The sequence below is a fragment of the Embiotoca jacksoni genome, unplaced genomic scaffold, assembly GCF_022577435.1.
Source record: "Embiotoca jacksoni isolate LCO1_2020_lvr unplaced genomic scaffold, fEmbJac1.0.p SCAF_13, whole genome shotgun sequence".
Lineage (NCBI taxonomy): Eukaryota > Metazoa > Chordata > Actinopteri > Embiotocidae > Embiotoca > Embiotoca jacksoni.
In genome coordinates this window covers 10,377,436-10,395,574 of record NW_027185263.1, presented here as the reverse complement: position 1 = coordinate 10,395,574, position 18,139 = coordinate 10,377,436, and the positions used below count along the sequence as shown (strand labels likewise).

The window sequence follows — 18,139 nt, the reverse complement described above, 5'->3', positions numbered from 1 at the left end:
GTCCTCAAACAGATGAGGGGCGGGGATTTCTTCGCCGCTGTCTCTTAAGGGTAAAGATAAACCACCTGCCTGATTTTTGGTTGCAACTCATCACTTGTCGGACCTCAAAAACTTCTATATTAGTGGCCATTATCGAAAATAAACTCATTGATTCAAAGGTAGGACCTGCAGCTGCAGCACCGCTGCTGACACGCAGCCGGTGTGGATACACACACACACACACACACACACACACACACACACGCAACAAACTGCAGCCGAGACTTGCGTCTGAGGTAACGTACACGCAACGCAGCCAGAGTGTCCCGGGCCTTACTCGTCGCATCAGATGTGATTATGTGCCCCCCACTTCCACTCCTCTCCACTACCTGTCGCTGATGGCGGACATGACATCATTGTGCTGTACAACGACTTTAAAACACGGCGGTTTTATTTGCCATAACGACCGGTTAGGCGGTCAAGTTTCAAAAGTCACCTTGATAGATCCACATAGAAATCACAGGCTGATCCGTAGTACTCTCAAGGACCCATGGAGGTCCCCAAACGATGCCTTTGGTCGTAGCGTATAGGACGGTGTTGATGCGTGATGCGATGACAAGGCATCACAGGTCCCTAATCCAGTCCCACCTCCCATAGAAAGCAGGATGTGAGTGCGTATGTGAGTCTAAAATTATGTAACGGGGAACTGCTGCTGTATTTATAGCGCATCTGTATCCGTCTGCCAACATTCGTTTATCATTCCTCTGTTTTCTCATCTGTAGGACCGCTTTTAGCCTCTGTAATACACATTATCTTTCTATCTTTTTTTTTTTTATCTGTGTATCTATCTGTCTTACAAAGATAGAAAAGACTTTGTGCCCTTGTAGCACAAACATTTTGTCTTATGGATTTGATCTGATAGAGCAGAGAACACGATGTGAATAGTCCACCTCTGACTTCATATGGCAGTGGTCTCATGTTGCTTCTTTGAACTCAGTGGGCTCACCTGAACAAACGGTCAGCCAACAAACAGTCGCTTCACCAGCAGCAGCAGCCGCCCCAGGACAGCAGAGCTCCAGCAGCCACTGTCCCTGATGTGAATGACGTTCTCACAGATCTCGTCTCAGGTGATGAGAAGGGCTGAGGTGTCAAGTGATAACCATCTGCTGGAGTGTAATATCAGGTGGCAGAGCAGAGTGCTGACAGACCTGGTAAAAAAAAAAAAAAACTAACATGTCGTGAGAGTATGCCTGGAACATCTGGTGGAAATCCTGTTCAGAATGACTGTTAATCTCACCTCTGAACAAGATTCCTGGGAGATGTGGAGGCAGGAGACATCCTGTTCTTAAACACTGCTGTTAGCACAGAGCAGCATTTTGAACTGGTTTGAGTGTTTCTGGATAGCCTAAATGTACACATTTTTTGAAAGTTGTGCCAGTTATACCGACCTAATATTTCTTTTTGCACTTGTGTTTAAGATAAAATGAGAAATTAGTTTCTGAAATTATTTGTTCTCTCAAGAATTTGAAACTGACAAAGCAGTAAGGAAAACTGAAACTGTGAGTGATAGTCTGGCACAGGTTAGAATTTCATGTTTTTGTTGGATTGCATTCAATTTACAGCTTCTGGATGAAAACATCACTGATAAAGTGTTTCATAGTTATATTTTGTGGTGCCAGGCTTGTCGTAGATGTTCGTTATACAGCCTTTTACAAAAATAGCTTTGTTGCTGCTCGTGTAGTAGACCGCCGTGTCTGCCTGGTTATTAGATAATGGCAGGTCACACTTTGCTTGCACTCTCGTAGTTTGTTGTTGTGCGTTAGTTGATGAAGCTTGATTGTGGCTATATGGCTGTGTGGCTGTACCGGGCATCAACATGAATGTTAAACTGTGAATTCATTTGTCTTCTTGGTTGCCTGCCCATTTATTTTAGTCTGCCTCATGTTTCTATCCCTTATCTGACTAAGCTTGGAGCAAAAATTGTTGGTAAAAACCAAAGTGCCTACCGTGGTTCTGAAACAGCCATTCAGCAGGTGTGTGGTTGTGTTTAAAACTCCAGTAGATGGTAGTAAAGTTCAATAGTGGCAGTCAATGCTAGTCAACAAATACAATGACTCCATGTCACAATCCATATTGACTGATCCCAGTGATTCTCTGTGATACACATACAGTATTGCTTAAACTTTAAACAGTACAGTCATTGTAGAGCACTCAGGGACGGTGTTTCATGGGAAGAATTAGAACCAATAGTACAGCTGACTATTACAGTTTCAGATCTACTTATCATTAAACAGTGGACTATTGACCTTGAGGTCTGCATTCTCTGAGTGCCCTTCAAGCTTGATGAAAGACACTACCCACTTCATCAGGAGGCTGACACCAAATTTTTGTATTTAGAAATTTGAAACCGTCAAAACACCAGTTGCAGTATGTGGAACAATTGAACTATTAGACCGACATGTTTCGGCTTGTGGCCTTCATTAGGGTCAAAATGAAACACATTGCAACCAACAGGTCGGGATAGAGAGAAAAAAAAAAAAAATTAAACAGGTAACTGGTGCATGACAGCCCTTCCTTACAAATTTGGGTGCTACCCCATAGGTACACCTCTCCAGTCTATGGAACAAGTATATCCCTTAATGGACACTCCCTTTTCCTCTTGTCAGTGTGGAGAAACAATGGACCTGGAGTCATATCAGCATATACCCAACCCACCTCTGGCACCCCATTGCCCCTTTTTTTTTTTTTTTACATTTTAGATTTTTTGTTTGTTTGTAGATTATTTTTCCTTCTCCAGCAAAAAAATAAATAAAAAATAATCAACTGTTCTCCCTGTGCTGGAGAACTGGGTTAATATCAGCTCTGTAATGCTAAGTTTTAAAGAGCCACAGTTTCTACAACCATGTAATAATGACACATATATTTAATGTAGCCTGATGAGAAGTGAATAAAGCAAGAACCTTTATTAAACCCCACAAATTCTTCCACATTAAACATGGTTTCCTGCTTAACAATACATGTCTACATCATCCTCAGTGATAGGAGGAGCTCTATGCAAACAACACAGTATACAATCAACGCATGAGGAGTTGCCGGCACAGCACCATTTAAATACAATTTAGGATGGAAACGTGAATGTAAAATAAATACACATATGAAGGCAGGAGGACCTCAAAATTAAAGTGGGACTATTGGAGAAGCATCAGGAGTGTTGATATGAGCTGAGTGTGTCTGAAAACAATTTAAAAGTACTGTATTTCCCTTAACAGTAGGCAGGCAGACTGGACAAAATATGGGCTTTAAGCTAAGGCATCTGAATGATGACAGGAATATGGAAACACTACAGTACAAAAAAAAAAAAAACAGCTAAAGGAGGCATGAAATAAAATAAATAATCTAAACATACATGAACAATTTGCTTTTAGCAAAACATACCACAGATCCCCATAATACTGACCATTATCCAATACTACAGTATATGCTAAGCTACAGTAGTACTGTTATCAGATGTTAGCATGGCAAACAAAACAAAAATCCAGTTTAGTCAAAACTGTTGTCTCTACTCGCCTCAGAAACATCAGCAAAAACGCTTTTCTCTCCACTCTGTCAATCATTAATGCCATTTACTCCACGTTTACCTCACACCATCTGTCAAAAAGCAAGATGAACAGATAGGAAGCACCGTGTTCCGGGATTTACAATCAGCATGATCTAAAGTTGACATATAACATAAGAAAGAGAAATGACTCATAACAATGGAATCGCTCACTAATTGGCTGGTTGTGAGGATGACATTTAGCAATCTTGCAGGTTTCTCAGGTGGAAAGTTATCCTTTTTCGGCTGAAGTGGGGAACATTAAAGCAGTCTCGTGTGGAATGGAGCTGCCGTACAAGCGTGCCGCTCACAGAGGAGGGAATAAAAAGAGACGTCAGAGGATTTGGGGGAATAACAGAGGGCAGATGCCTCTTTCCTTTCACAGTCTTTTCCTCTCTCTTTGTCTTCTTCTTTTTTCCCTCCACATTTCACTTTTCTCCTCACCAACTGTCCGTTGGACTTGTTTCCATGACAACTGTAGCATCCGTTTATCTTCGTGGGATTTTGGAAAATTGGGTGTGGTAGTATGTTGATGTGTAATCGATGGAGAAGTACAACAATTATATGTTTAAATGTGATATATCAGTTGTCCCTTTGTGACAGATTTCTTGTGTTTGCGTGTATCATTGGATTGCCCATGTGTTGTCTTCGTTCTCCATTTTTCTTCATCTCCTTGTCCCTAGACGAACGCCTCAGGGATATCCGAACCGTTGATTTTGATGTAGATCTTGGCGTTGTCGTCTTTCTTGTGTTGCTCTTCGTGGAGCTTCCATCTGTACCAGATCAGGTGGAGAGGCAGCAAGAAGCCCAGCATACTGAGTACAAAGAGTCCGATATTGACCTGGAGGATGACACCAGAATTAGCCATGCCCAAGGGTTTCATTTGTGTGTCTATGTGTGTTTGAATGTGTATGTATTCATACCCAGAAGGGGTCTCCCCCCAGGGGTCCCATCATAGCCAAAAAGAGGGGTTGCTGCAGCAGAGCGAACACAGCACTGACCAGAGACTGCATGCCTGTTAAACTACCAAACTGGGAGGAGGGATACCTGGAAAGACAGACAAGCTACATTGAGTCTCAATTTGAAGATGCACTCCGCTGTGTGTGTGTGTGTGTGTGTGTGTGTGTGTGTGTGTGTGTGTGCGCGCGCGCGTGCGTGCGTGCGTGTGTGTGTATATATATATATGTGTATGTGTGTGTGTGTGTGTGTGTGTGTGTGGTTACATTGAGACTTACACAGCAGCATAGAGGCCACCAACAGCAGAGTGAATGAATCCTCTCACCACAGTGTGCAAGACAAATGACACAATCTGAAAAAAGATAAAAGTAGAAGTAATCACACAGCAAATTTCTGGAGTGAAATATCCTGGTGGTAAACAAAGAGTTTGATTTTGGGAGTTCATTTTCTAAGTTAGACTACAGCTTGTGTTCAGTGTTACTCTTTGGTGGGTAATATTTTGGGGTTCATTCGCTGAGTGTTGAGGAGCATGATTCAACACTCCCAGTGTTGACTGCATAGCTTTGTTGCTGTCTTAGCATTGCCCAGGATGCCTTAGTTATTTAATAAAGTAACCAAATTAAATCAAAGTGATGGGCAGAAATTATATTTAGTTTTGTTGAAACATGCTGTTTATTAATATTTCAATGAAGACATAATGATAAATAAAATGGGGCGATCATTCAAAACCATAAGTGTACAAGGTAGGAACGTAACATATATACCAATCAGTCATATTAATACGTTGGTTAGTTTGCAACTTCTTACACAAAGTTTTATAGTTGTATAATCTCACTGCATATAATTGGTAAATATACATATATGTCGTTACCTTGTTGTCAGTCTCATCTAAAACCTTTTTAGTGTGATGACATTTTAACTCCATGAATGTCAAACAATACACACTTTTAAGTATTGACTGTTAACACTGTGAAAGAGTTCATATTCAAACAACTCAAGGTTAAAGTAAAATTTCTTCAAGGGCGTTGAGTTTTAACTCCCAAAGAGTTCACGTTCAACTCCTGAAAAGTGTTAAAAATCAACTCCAAGAAAAGAGTTACTTCCACTCTGCTTGAGAGTGTATTTGATGGTCTCACATGTACAAGCAAAAAGAGTTGATTTGAACTCAGAGCGAATTTATTCCAAAGATATGAATTTGCTGTGAAGTATTCATAATCTTTTAAGGCATTGTAGTCAGATAGTTTGTAAGAACCTTAAAGGAATAGTCTATTTCAAGAAATATGGCACTGAATTTCTTGAAATTATAGTTTACAGCATGAAGAAACAAACATCTCGTGGCTGGTAATCTGATTTGGTAGACAGGTTAGCTGTTTGTCTCCATTTCTAGTCTTTCTGCAAAGCTAAGCCAAAACTATTCAACTTCCACAATTCCTCTGACTGAGGAGTGTACTGTAATTTTAGAAATAAATTGCAGAAAATGTATCTGTTCTAAGTTTTGTAACATGTGATGGGAAAAACACTGTTCAGAAAATAAGCAGAAAAAAATTGTACAAATGCCGGAGGGTTGCAAAAGTTGATGATATTGACACATAAGTTGGACTTCTCACCTGCAGGGGGAGGTTGGGCACGAGACAGGTGATCCCGAATCCCACTAAAAGGACGTTTGTGAGGACAAATGCTCTCAGGGCGTTGGTCACCTTCTGGATCTTTTTGTCTCTGCGCTTTTTCTTTGGCTCACCCCTTTTAGTTGAAAGCACAAAGAAAGAAGAGAGGTCAGATTTTCAGGCACTGATGTCACACAGTTACATTTTATTTAAAAAAAAAAGCTTCATTTATACACACTGTCAAATAGCATTAATGTCTGACTCTATAAATGGAAAGGGTTTAGGCCACAGGGTTTATCCTACATTGCAAAGGGACTACTCAGACTTGACTCACTTGCTGAAGGGTTCCTTTTCTTCCTCTCCATCGTCACATTCCTTCAGCTTCCAGTCCATGATCTGACCAATCACAGGAGTGGTCATCAGGCAGAGCAGCTGCAACACGCCGAAGATGGAGCTGTACAGACTCACTGAGAAAGGGATCAGAAGGAGTACAAGAGAAAAAGAAGAGAATAAATTACATTTTGGGAAAAATAAATGAGGATAGTGTTAGAGAGAAAAATAAAAAAATATGACAGAGTCTTTCTACCTGGTTAATGTGAGTCTACAGTTAATTATCAAAGCATGAGAGCCATATTGAGTGAAACAACAGTGGATACAGAGATCTGGCTGTTCAAAAGTCAACAACATGCCATTATGAGCGTGATTTTATGGTTAGCGGGGTAATGATACATGACAAGTATGTCGTGAAACGGCTTATGATGTGTGCTCTTTGCTGGTGCTGAAGGGCAAAGTTAGTTAATGAGTACAACAAATGCTTCCTGGTGGTTGTAGATTAAACCTGAATGACAGCTGAAGGACTGGGTTATTGGTGTGGACAAGAGCCAAGGTCAACTGATGAAATAATGAAATGAGCTATGAGGGTCAAAAAAGCCAGGAAGTGGTGGAAGTGGAGCTACCATCTACTATACAGTATTGTGATGACAAAACCTATACAAAACTAGAGGTTAATGTTGTCAGCTTTAGCTAACTACCAATGCAGCTAGAGGCTTTTCATCTTACCAAGCTCCATCCTTTCCACTGAAAAGTAAATTTAAATCAAGTAAGTTGCTTTCAATTTTATATGATTCACAGTTACTGAGCAACAAATCACACACAAACACTCGAGTAAATGATGGAAAACCGACCTGTGTTGAAGTCTCCATCACTGAGCGACTCCAGGACACTGTTCATGGCCCCCATGTAAAACAAGAGCCGAAGCTGAGTGATGGACATGGTCAACAGACTGAGCAGGAAAATCGGGGTTGTGATCGTTTTCAAGAATGACTGGGCTGCAGCAAAGAGACAGAAAACAAATAAGAAGAGGTAAATTACATGCATAAGAGTGAGATTCTAATTTTATTTAAATCCTGACTGCAATTTTGCACCAGGCGCTTTTTGATACTCTTACATTCTTCCTCAGGCTTGCAATCCATTTCCAGGTCCATGGTGGAGAGGCAGAGATTTCGTCCGTCTTTAGTAGCCATCTCCTTTTGCTTCAGGTTGCTGCTCACGCTCAGCCGACGGCCCACTGTGGTCACTTGGTTGTAGAACTGCTTCCCTGTGATTTTATGGTCAAAGCCCAACCAGCTGAACTTGATCTTCACACTGAAGTAACAGAGGAGGCGAGGGGGGATTAAAAAAGAAATGAGCGAAACAGGAATGAGGATAGAGGACAGCGTGTGAAGGATAATGAAAGAAAATTAAGGGACAAGAGAAGGAGGTCATGGAGGAACTAACAAATGAAAAAAAGTCATTATTACAAATAGAAATTGATGACTTGTCCCCTGCAAATCAGTTTAGTGGAAATGTTTTGCGCTAGCATTAACATGGATTTAACAGAGGGATGACTTTAGTTGATGTATGATTATCAGCAGATAGACTTTAACCTGGCAGCCTTACTTTATACATTTTTACACATATTACGCAATTATTTGTTAAACAGTTTCAACGGTCATGACTTCTCCTGCTTGGGAACATACATGGGACTACTTCATTAGTCCAAAGAGTTATTTATTGACTTTATTATTACTGATCTGTATCAGCACAATGCAAGTACATACTGTTACATCTGGATCTGTGTGAAGGCCTCCCAGAGTAGGCGAAAACTGTCTGGTTGTCCCAAAATGTTGCATGTTTTCATGTTTATTAGTGTTTTTGTGGTATCTGTGTGCCACTGTGTGTATCTTTGTTACTCACGTGTAGTCCATATCTTCAGGTCCCGGGAACGGTTCCAGCGGCCAGTTGAAGAAGCAGTTGAAGAAGACCAGTCCAGCACAGGAAGCCCACACCACCAGAATAGTGATGAAAGATATGTCGAGGTCATAGATCACCTGCGCACAAAACATGACCGATAAATATGAAATACAGTGGAGATGACAAATATACATTACATACAGATGAAATGTGCAACATTTTAGAATCATCAGTGGGATCAAGTAAAAAAATTCATGTTGCCATAAATAGGTGAAATGCCTTCATTCTGAGTATGTGGTTGCAAGAAGAGTTACAGCAATCGATGTAAAATAGAATAATTTAGGTATACAAGTAAACAAATAGGAAAAGGGAAACTTTGTGAGGCCATTTCGCTTAGTTGTTATGATGCACTCTGTTAATATGCACTTTTTCAAGGCACTTTAAACAAATTGCCAGTGATTCAGTGTTTGTTACCTTGACACCAGGGAAGGTGACGGCAGAGGAGGCGTAGGAGCCAATCATCAGGGCGATGAAAGTCGAACGCATGTCCCCGAACATGCTCGGGAGCTTGAAAGAGAGGATTATCACATCATCACAACCTGTCCCTATTGTACTCCGTAATTAGGGTTTTGTGCAAAGTTGCAAGTGAAATGAGAGATATTGTGTTGTGTATCTAAGTATGAAATTAACAAATCTATTGTTAAGATTATGGTAATTGCAGCTACAGTGTATTTGAACTTAGAGATGAGGACAGACAGGGGGCACTATGAGGATGGTGCTGACACAGATGGTACTGATCCTGGGGTCAGAGTTGCACAATGGGAACCAATTACCAAGCAGAACGGGGGGCTTGGGGTGGGGCACAACAAAGTGACATAGAAGCAGTAAAAACAATATAACATACACAGCTGTCTCACACATGAGACACTGCTGACAAATTCTATACAGCTGAAACAATCAGAAGGGGGGGAACTGAGGTGAGGTGATATCTGAGAACAGAAGAGATGAAGAAGGTGAGGGATTTTTTTCTGTCTATTATATCCTTCACTTCAATTTGAGGAAAAAGAAAATACAGTTGAAAGAGAAAACGGGAGACAGTGGGTGACAAAGCACCCAAATACAAAGGCATTCACAAGCTGTTCTGGCTTCAAGAGACTGAACAACAACAAGCACATCCAATTATATAAGACTGGGGAAGCTAAGGAAGAGGTACGTGTATGTGTGTGTGCTAACTTGAGAGGGCATGTGCACTGAAGCGCCCAGGTTACAGTACTTCTCAGGACCGTCATCAGGAGAAACTGGCAAACTATTCCAATAGATTTTGAAACATTACAGATACATTAGCAGCTGCTGGGTGAACCTGAAGCGGAAAGGTGACCTGACAACTGACATTGGCAGGGAGCCAGCAGTGGCCGTTGAGGGCAGCCGAGCGTTACCCAACACCCCTCAGCTGAGAATGAGCGCCTGAAGTCTGAGGAGAAGTCATGATCAAGGAGTCATGGAGCAGGGTTGTGTCTAATGATTAACCTGACAATGAATGTTTTTCATGTCAGGTTGAGAAGGAGATGAAGTGAAACAAGGGAAGCATCTTTGGGCCGAAGCCCTATAGAAAAAGAGCAAACAAAGTCTTAAATCATGGTTTTCTACATCAGTGACATGAAGGCTCATGGCAGCAGCTAATGAGAGATTTAGGTAGATGCAACAAATACCACATTGGAGATTGAAGATGTCACAGTAACAGCCTGTGGTGGTATAGAAACAGGGTGTTTTACAGGGAGATTTACTGGAGCAGAGCCCCTCTCTTAGTGAACAGCATCACCATGGTACAGCCATGGACTCCTGTGTGAGTCACCGGAGACTGAACTGATGGCGAGGGGAGGGAACAGGAGGATGAAGAGCGGCAGGGAAAGAATGCAAATGGATTGTGAGGGGTCAACCTTGTGAATTCTGGAAATCATGAAGAGCATCCGTTGTTTTTGTCTGCCTGTGTGTCAATGACTCTGCTCAAGGTTTGTGTCTGCAGTACTGATTATATGAAAAAAAGTTTAGGCTATAAAGGCTTTTTTTGACTCTACAGGGAGATGTATGAAATCTGATAAACAGCCTTAAGTGGTGTCACTTGAGGCAGTGTCTGTTATGGCTGAAGTTTGAAACTTTTGAGAGTGATGCATAGAGCTGGGTATTGTTCAAAAACAGTACAGGTACCTTGATTTTGATACCAGTTCCTGAACAATACTTTTTTCTCTATCAATTGTATAGATTTCATTTTAAGAAAAAGAGATTTATTAAAAACTACAGTAAAAATCTTAAGTCTTAATACAGGCTAGAAGGGGGCATTGTAGCCCAGGTTGTTTTTGTGTGTCTAAAATTTTAATAGATGTCCCCAAAACACCTCATAGCTATTGCTAGACACTACAATTTTCCGATATTCCCTTATCAATTCACATGCTATCAGTAGACAACCTGAAAAATAAAGCCAACGCTGGTGCCAAAAACTGTAGTTTCTGGAAAGGCCACTTGAGGCAGCAGAAATAAATATGTTTACAGCCAAGTACATAAAATGATTTTGGACTCTATAGCTCATTTCCCAGTTCGCAACAACAATATGGCGGTGAATTGATCCATTTAAATTGTATTATGCCTTAAAGTTATGCATACTTAAAGGTAGGGCTGGTTTGAGTGACAGTTGGCCTGCAACCGTCAGGCACTGCCAAGATGGCGACACTAAGAGCCACCTGTACTGAGCTTCAAAACCGCTCTTCAAGACACCATTTTCTTTGGTCTTTGCAGTAGACACTAGCTAGCACAAGGAAGTTACTGCAGCGCACACAACTCAGATGGGTGTGTAGCCAAAAAGGTGTGTATAAGGACTGAAATAAGGTGTCCTAATGTACGAGTGAGATTTAAATTGAATGAGATTTACTCCTGCCTAAACATAGCAAGAGTAATGTAAGGTATCAAAATTTAGGAATGAAGGACAAGCCGTTTTTCTATAGTAGTAGTATACTACCAAAAAAGTATTGAAGTTTGATACCCAGCCCTAGTGATGCGGCATTTTTACTAGTCATGCTCGCCTATATTTGTTTCTAAATGCAAATGTGTGAATTCTTTATTTGTTCATCTCTATTACAGTAAATGGAGATGAGTAGCTCAAAAGCCAACGTCTGCTATCTTGTTCTTTCTGAAGCACAATAATAGATGCAGGGAAAAGTGTAAAGGAACCCTTGCCTGGTTGCCCATAGGAACACAGAGTTCAGTGTTAGAAAATACAGGACAAAATGGCAGACAGGAGGGGAGGGAGAGGGTGAGCAGGCTGAGAGCCAGCAAATTATTATTACAGAGCAGCAACAGTGAGGCAAAAAGCTCTGGAGATGGAAAATATCCATCGGCAGCAGGTAAAAGGCTCTACAGTGGGAGGATTACAAAGCATGCAACGGTTCACATACTTACTGTAAGAGAGGTGAAGGTCAAGCACATCCCCCCAAAGCCATTGAAAGTCAGGGCAATGAAGATAAGGACAGAGAGCTCTGCAAATAAAACAGATGTTAGCCCATCAGTCTGTCAACAGACAACAATTATACTTTACATTGCTTCAAATATAGTTTCGAAAGGAACACGGTCTTCACAGGGACTTACCATTTGGCTTATAGGCTCCGTAAGCAATGAGTAGACAGGAAAATCCAAAGCATGTGCTAGAAGGAGAGGATTGTGTCAAGCACTTGTGATAACAATTGAAGCTGCAACTTATCAAAAACTATTTCCCCCCCCAAAATAGAAAAAAACTATTTTTTTTTCCTTGAACTCTTGGAATTTAACCATGAAGATAGTTTTACTTTTATCTGCCAAGGATATGACATATCTTTTGTTTGAGATTTCTGTGTACTTCCCTAAGCAATAAAGGCAAACAAAATTTGTACATGTGTCTTTCTAGATATTAGGATCATGATTAGTCGGGATAATACTTTCACTCCTTCCCTTACCTGCCCAGCAGTCGTAGCTTGCGAGGTCCATATTTATCCATGACAATCCCCAGGGGCAGCGTGATGGCCGAGAGCAGGAAGGAGCCCACTGTGAAAGCCAAGTTCAGCATCTCATCCTGTTCTTTGCAGACCAGCCAGCCATTCATTGTCAGGGGCCTGTCAATGGGGACAAGGGGCCTCATCTCCACCCCGTCTCCCAAACCCACCACACCGCCCTCGTTTTCATAGTAGTCAGCATACTCGTCTATTGCCGGCGTTGTCAGAGGTTGGGACAAATTGTAGCTTGTGCCGTTACCTGAGGAAAGTGATTAAAGTAGGTACAAAGCATTAGATAATCTTTTACAAGACAAGACAGGCATGCAAGTAGAAAATATATTGTCAGTTGTGATGGTTCATGGTCTTTATTTTTATGTTTCTGATACATAAAGTCATCCATAAAGGCAGAGTGCTGTGAATAATCCTACAAATGTTTAAGGCTGAGTTGAGTTGAAAATGGAGCTGTGGCCTGTTGCCATACAGATGATGAAGGTGAATGATCATGATACATCTAAATAGGTGACCACATGTGCTGGGAGCACATGCAGGGTTAGGTGTATAGTAAATCTCCAACTGGAAATAACATCATATCAGTATTTTGTCTGCAGAGGAAGAAGGGAAACCAAGAAACAAAGACAAATTTCTACCCTGATGGAGTTTATACCTTAAAGATTAACATCTGAGATGCTAGTTGGATGTTATCAGTATGTTGGAGTGGCTTGGATAAAAAGTGATAAAGCTGACACTGGCAATAAGCTTAACATTATTATCGGAACCTGTAAGGAGATAATGTGAAAAGGTATGAAAGTCCAAGAGACATCCCAAGTGAGGGTGACAGGGCAGCAGCAGTTTAGGAACGTATTAGTTATAGCAGATGGTATCAGCCACCTGATGTTCTTTGTAGTCACAGAAGGAAAGCAATGTGTGTGGAAAGACCAACTTTGTAACAAAGTCTTCGTCAGGACACCAGATCATAAACCCTGTTCCCCAGCATGGAGCAAAGTCGAAGGGAGCAGCTGATTGTGCACATTGTTCTTGGTGTTGTTGTCACATGTGTAGCTTCTTAGCTTGGGAAGCATGGTGCAAAATTAAAGATAGTCAAGGCCTTTCATCTATGGTTCAGAGAAATTCTGCGTTGATGTTGCATGTATGAAATCAAGACTGTAATTAAGCACCAAACTAACACTGTTAATGTGCCGGTGTCTGTGGCTTTGTCTTGTCTGCACTGATATTTCCACCCAACTCAGTTGTAACTATCTGCTAAAAAAACAGAAATGTGCTCTGTGTAAATTCCAGATAATAACTGCTTTATCAAACGGTGTCCAGAAGCAACTGAAAATGGTCAAACTAATATAAAAATACACAACAAACACAAAAACAAAAAAGAAAATACAGTACTATAACTATTTTGAACAACTTATGTAAAGTGTGGAATTGGTCCTTTTTCTAATGCCAGAGCCTATCACCTGTATCTATGTGTTGGAAAAATTACTCAGAGGCTTGGTTCAAAATCAAACACATCGGACATTTTATTCTTGCAAGAAGGAGCAACTACATGCACCCTCAAAGAGAGGTGTCCAGCAGTGCTCCCCCCAGCAGTTCTCTACATCACTCCTCCGTAGGGCAGCTTTTATACAGTTGACAAACAATTGACAGTCACTCCGATTCCCTTTGTATCTGCTTTCGTATGGTAATACAGAGTTGGTTGTAGGTCACAAGATAAGGACACAGGGGAGTCATCAATTAGATGCGGAAAGTAAAACAAAAAGAATCACTTGCAAATAAGATGGAACACAAAGGAAACTTTTCGTAGCCTGTTGAAAAGAGACTTTCCAGAGCCACAATGCAAACAAGAGGAAGGGACAAATCTCTTTTTCCATCACTGTGCATTGTATTATGGAAAATCAGACAAGACAACAGAGATTCCCTTCCATAGCATGGCTGGTGGTCACTCACTATCACTATCCATTTAAAGTAAAGCTTCAAGCCTTCCCCTCTTATATCTGCTGATTTCACCATTTTGTTTTTACCGTCTCGGCCACCAGTTGTCAGATTTCTACTGTTGATCACTTTACTGTCAGTTGTTTGCCCTTTATTAGTGTACTTTGAGCCTCCATATTACCAGTAATAAACGCCTGCTGTGGATGTCTTTGTCCCTCTATGACATGTTACATGCCTGAAAAGAGCTGAGCTGGTGCTGCTGTCCTCTCCCTCTTATATCATCAGAACAAGATAAAATGACTGTGGCAGACCTCCAGGAAGTCACTGTACAGTGCAGGATGCCCAACTGTTACTTCAGTGCTGGGTGTGCACAACATCATCACTGCAACTTTAGCAGTAACCTGTAAAGTGGTGTACCTTTGCCAGAAAAACTGAATGGAACTAGCCTTGAGTACTTTTAAGGGTTTATGGTTGAATATTAGGATGTGTTGCACTGAGTGATACTACAGATCAAACAAAGCACCAGACAAAGAATAATCGATAGAGAGTGACGGATGTTTGCAGCTGGAAGTACGTCCTCCTACAAATCACCAGACAGATAAATCAATTGTACAAACTCCCTAAGAGATAGAGTGGGTACAGAGAAAAATGGAATCCAACCAATAATCTTTTGTGAGATCAGCATTTCTGTCAGGCCATGAGGCGCATGACAGAGAGTGACCGCAGGTCCAAAACCCTGATTCCTCCCTCACAGTCCCTTTTTCTCCCTCTCTTCTAAAAGACCTGACTGTGTGCATCAATCCCACCTTTGTACTTAAAAACACAAAGGACCCGACACACTTTGGTCAAAGTGACGGAAGAGGAGGAAAAGAGAATAAGCTTTAGAGAAGAGGGACAGTTGATCCAGTCCATCATCAGTCCACACTAAAGGCGAAGCAGAATGAACACTGGAGCCCTTTAACTTTGGGCCACTTTGCCCACCTGCAACCCTGCTCTCTATTTAATTTAACTGATCAGGTTTAATCTCTGGAGTCCTTAAAAACAGCTGCTGACCCCTTCACAGGAAACACATTCTTCCTAAAGAATGGAAGCGGCAAGAAGGTAGTCGTGTTGCGTTGCATCTCTTGAATAAAAGGTGCTCCATCTTTCGCTCTAACTCAAGATGACACTTACTGTACTGACTGTAAAGACATTTATCTCCCACCAGTTTTTATATGAACAGCAAATTGTGGTGCATTTTGGGTGGAAAGGCAGTTCAAAAACTGTGGACTCTGCACTATAACCTCATGAAGGCAGAGGCAGAAGGCATTTCCCTTTTCTAAGTGGCATCACTGTAATTTTTGGAAAAAATATGGAGGTGTAAGGAAACAAATGATTCCTTTGCCAACACAAAAGTACAAAAAGTTGGACTCACCCTCCTCGTTGCAAAGGTAAGAGTAGAAGCCTTCCGACTTGAGCATGATGAGGAGGGATCCCCATCCCAACAGGACAGCGGAGAAGAGCAGATTCTCAACAATGGCAGTCACTGCCATCCACCAGCGTCTGGCAAACGCTGTGGCCAAAGTTGGAGCCATGGTGGAGGGGAGGAAAATTAAAGACAGAGAAGTCAGAGGAGAGAAGTTTAGAGAAAGAGAGAGCAAGCTGGAAGTGCAGAGAGCCTCCCGACACTCAGGATGAAAGGTCACTTCTGTGAAGAGGAGAGTGCAAGAAGAAGGGGGAGGTTTTATAGTCAGCCTATCACTGGAGTCACTGAAGGATAGGAAGGTTAGGCTTTTATAAGATAACAAGATAAATCACTTAACTTTGAACCTAACATATAACTGATTGCTCAGTATAAAATAAAGAGAAAAGTTAGTGAGTATATGCTCTGTTTGTTGCGATACTTTTTAATTAACTGAAAGTCTCCCATCTAATTAGATTCAAAGAAGAGGTAATGGCAGTTGTTCTAAACCAACTAATATACTAACATAGATGGATGGTGAATGATTAACTTGCTGGTACAAAGATCATTACATCACTCTGCTTTTGGAACAAAGAGCTTGCATCACATTATTGCAGAAGAAGAATCCATGGTGGCATCTAAGAGTTTCTGCTGTTTGGGGCAAAAAGTAAACTGGTCCAAACTGGACACAAACAAACAAATGGGGCTCTCTCCCTTCTCCCTCACCCCGTGGCCCCTTCTCCCTCTCTCTCTCCTCCACAACCCGTAAATGTCCTCTCATGCCCATCCAACCGCAAATTCTCTCTGCAATTACTTCGGAGCATCCAAAATATAAAGGAGCTGCCAGACAAACAATAAACAGATCAGCTCGCACAGCCAAACTTCCTCTCTCTCTCATACACACAAACAGACTCAATCCTGCACACGCACCCACACACAATCTGTTCATCCAGTAATATGAAAGTAGCTGCAAAGTTCGGTGTAAATCTCACCGAAAAATAAAGAATCAATTGAGCATAAAGCCTTTTTCTCTGTAGGCACTGTCTCATTTATTTAAAGTTAAAATCTTTTTCCATCATTCTTCCTTTTTTTCTATAATTCAAAGCAATAGGCTATATAACATGTCCAATGAACAATAAACATCCTCACCTCTCCAGCAGCACCCTAAGCTCCAAACTTTTTGATTTCTTCTTGTTGGCTTTATGTGACCACTTACATGTGAAATCCCCATTTAAATACTCAGGCTCTCCTCACATGGCGCCCCCTATTGACAAGAGGCTGCCTAATGTCTGCTGTTTGGCCAACCTTTTATTTTGTATACAGGTTTTTCTCTAGCAGAACTCTATAATAATTAAAGCCATGTTGACAATATAGGCTATTGATTAAATGTGCCTTAATAGTACAGCTGTGGACAAAAAAAAAAGCATAACAGTGACATTTGATGTTATCAAGGTCACAGTACAATGGGAAGTCTGACCGAGCGGTAACTGTGTGAGTGGAAAGGATTAATCAGGCCTAATTGAAGCTGTAAGAGGCCTGAGCAGATAATGATGGGGGCCTATCAACAGATGTTTAGATCAATTGATAGAGCAGGAGAAAAGCATGGAGCGGCGACTCCCCCGTTTCCGTTTCCGCTATTATGTCAGCTGTTTACTTGTTTACTGAAATATGATCTGCTCCTGTTTTAGGTCACAGACCCACACTGATGGAAGCAGATTTAAGTCTTTAGTCTGGTGGAGTCTATATGAGTCTCTGGTATGAAGCCAGTGGCACCCATAAAGTCTTGAATTAGGTTAGTTTCTTTTCACTATTGTGACACATTATTATTTAAATGTAGTGCAGTAGTTTCTCAACATCTTGCACAAGCTTAATCCGTGATGACGAGTTTGCATGATCAATGCGTGCTGACTGCAATATTTCCTCGATATAACCAAAACTACACTGATACAAAATTCCATTGTTGGTTAATTACAACCCAACACATACTGTATTTAAACATTTTTGTTTGAAAGTTGAAGTGATATCAGCAGGTTTATAGTAAACTTGTTTCCCAGTTTGGACATTTGTGGTTGTCTATTGCAGTGGACTATGGTTCAACTGTAATCAATATACAAATCAATCACAGAGTGACCAACAGTGATGAGTCTAAATAAACAGATATGGTAATTTGTGCCGGTATAGTGATCAATTTGTCAGATAAAATTGAAAAAAACCTTAACACACCTTTGATTGAGTATTGTGTGACGTTGATGGTCTCAGTCTTGGATCAATCATTCTCTGTGAGTATCAGTTATTAGCTGATCAACTCTGTCACTGCTGGAGATGTCACAGTTTGGTGTCATTTCAAATGTATTTACAAACTCATTATCAGCAC

General features: G+C 41.1%; 1 protein-coding gene across 2 annotated transcripts; it reads right to left on the bottom strand.

The window, feature by feature from the left end:
- Positions 1-2,918: 2,918 nt before the first annotated feature.
- Positions 2,919-18,044, bottom strand: slc43a2b (solute carrier family 43 member 2b). 2 transcript variants are annotated; one of them, XM_069146374.1, is made up of 14 exons: positions 15,739-18,044; positions 12,348-12,642; positions 12,004-12,059; positions 11,818-11,894; positions 8,842-8,934; positions 8,371-8,504; positions 7,583-7,779; positions 7,320-7,463; positions 7,195-7,212; positions 6,470-6,602; positions 6,139-6,271; positions 4,810-4,883; positions 4,498-4,621; positions 2,919-4,415 (listed from the first exon to the last, which is right to left on the bottom strand). In XM_069146374.1, the coding sequence occupies exons 1-14, from the start codon at positions 15,896-15,898 to the stop codon at positions 4,254-4,256; spliced, it is 1,800 nt and encodes a 599-aa protein (XP_069002475.1). In that variant the 5' UTR covers positions 15,899-18,044; the 3' UTR covers positions 2,919-4,253. The 2 variants fall into 2 exon arrangements, with proteins under 2 accessions (XP_069002475.1, XP_069002476.1); XM_069146375.1 differs by lacking the exon at positions 7,195-7,212.
- Between the last annotated feature and the right edge of the window lie 95 nt (positions 18,045-18,139).

Excerpts from the sequence above, each read along its gene's own strand:
- slc43a2b (XM_069146374.1), bottom strand. The coding sequence starts at position 15,898 with ATGGCTCCAACTTTGGCCACAGCGTTTGCCAGACGCTGGTGGATGGCA. Across the intron at positions 12,643-15,738 it reads TTACCTTTGCAACGAGGAGG|GTAACGGCACAAGCTACAAT; the intron begins GTGAGTCCAACT and ends CACTTTCCTCAG. Across the intron at positions 11,895-12,003 it reads CGGAGCCTATAAGCCAAATG|AGCTCTCTGTCCTTATCTTC; the intron begins GTAAGTCCCTGT and ends TTTTATTTGCAG.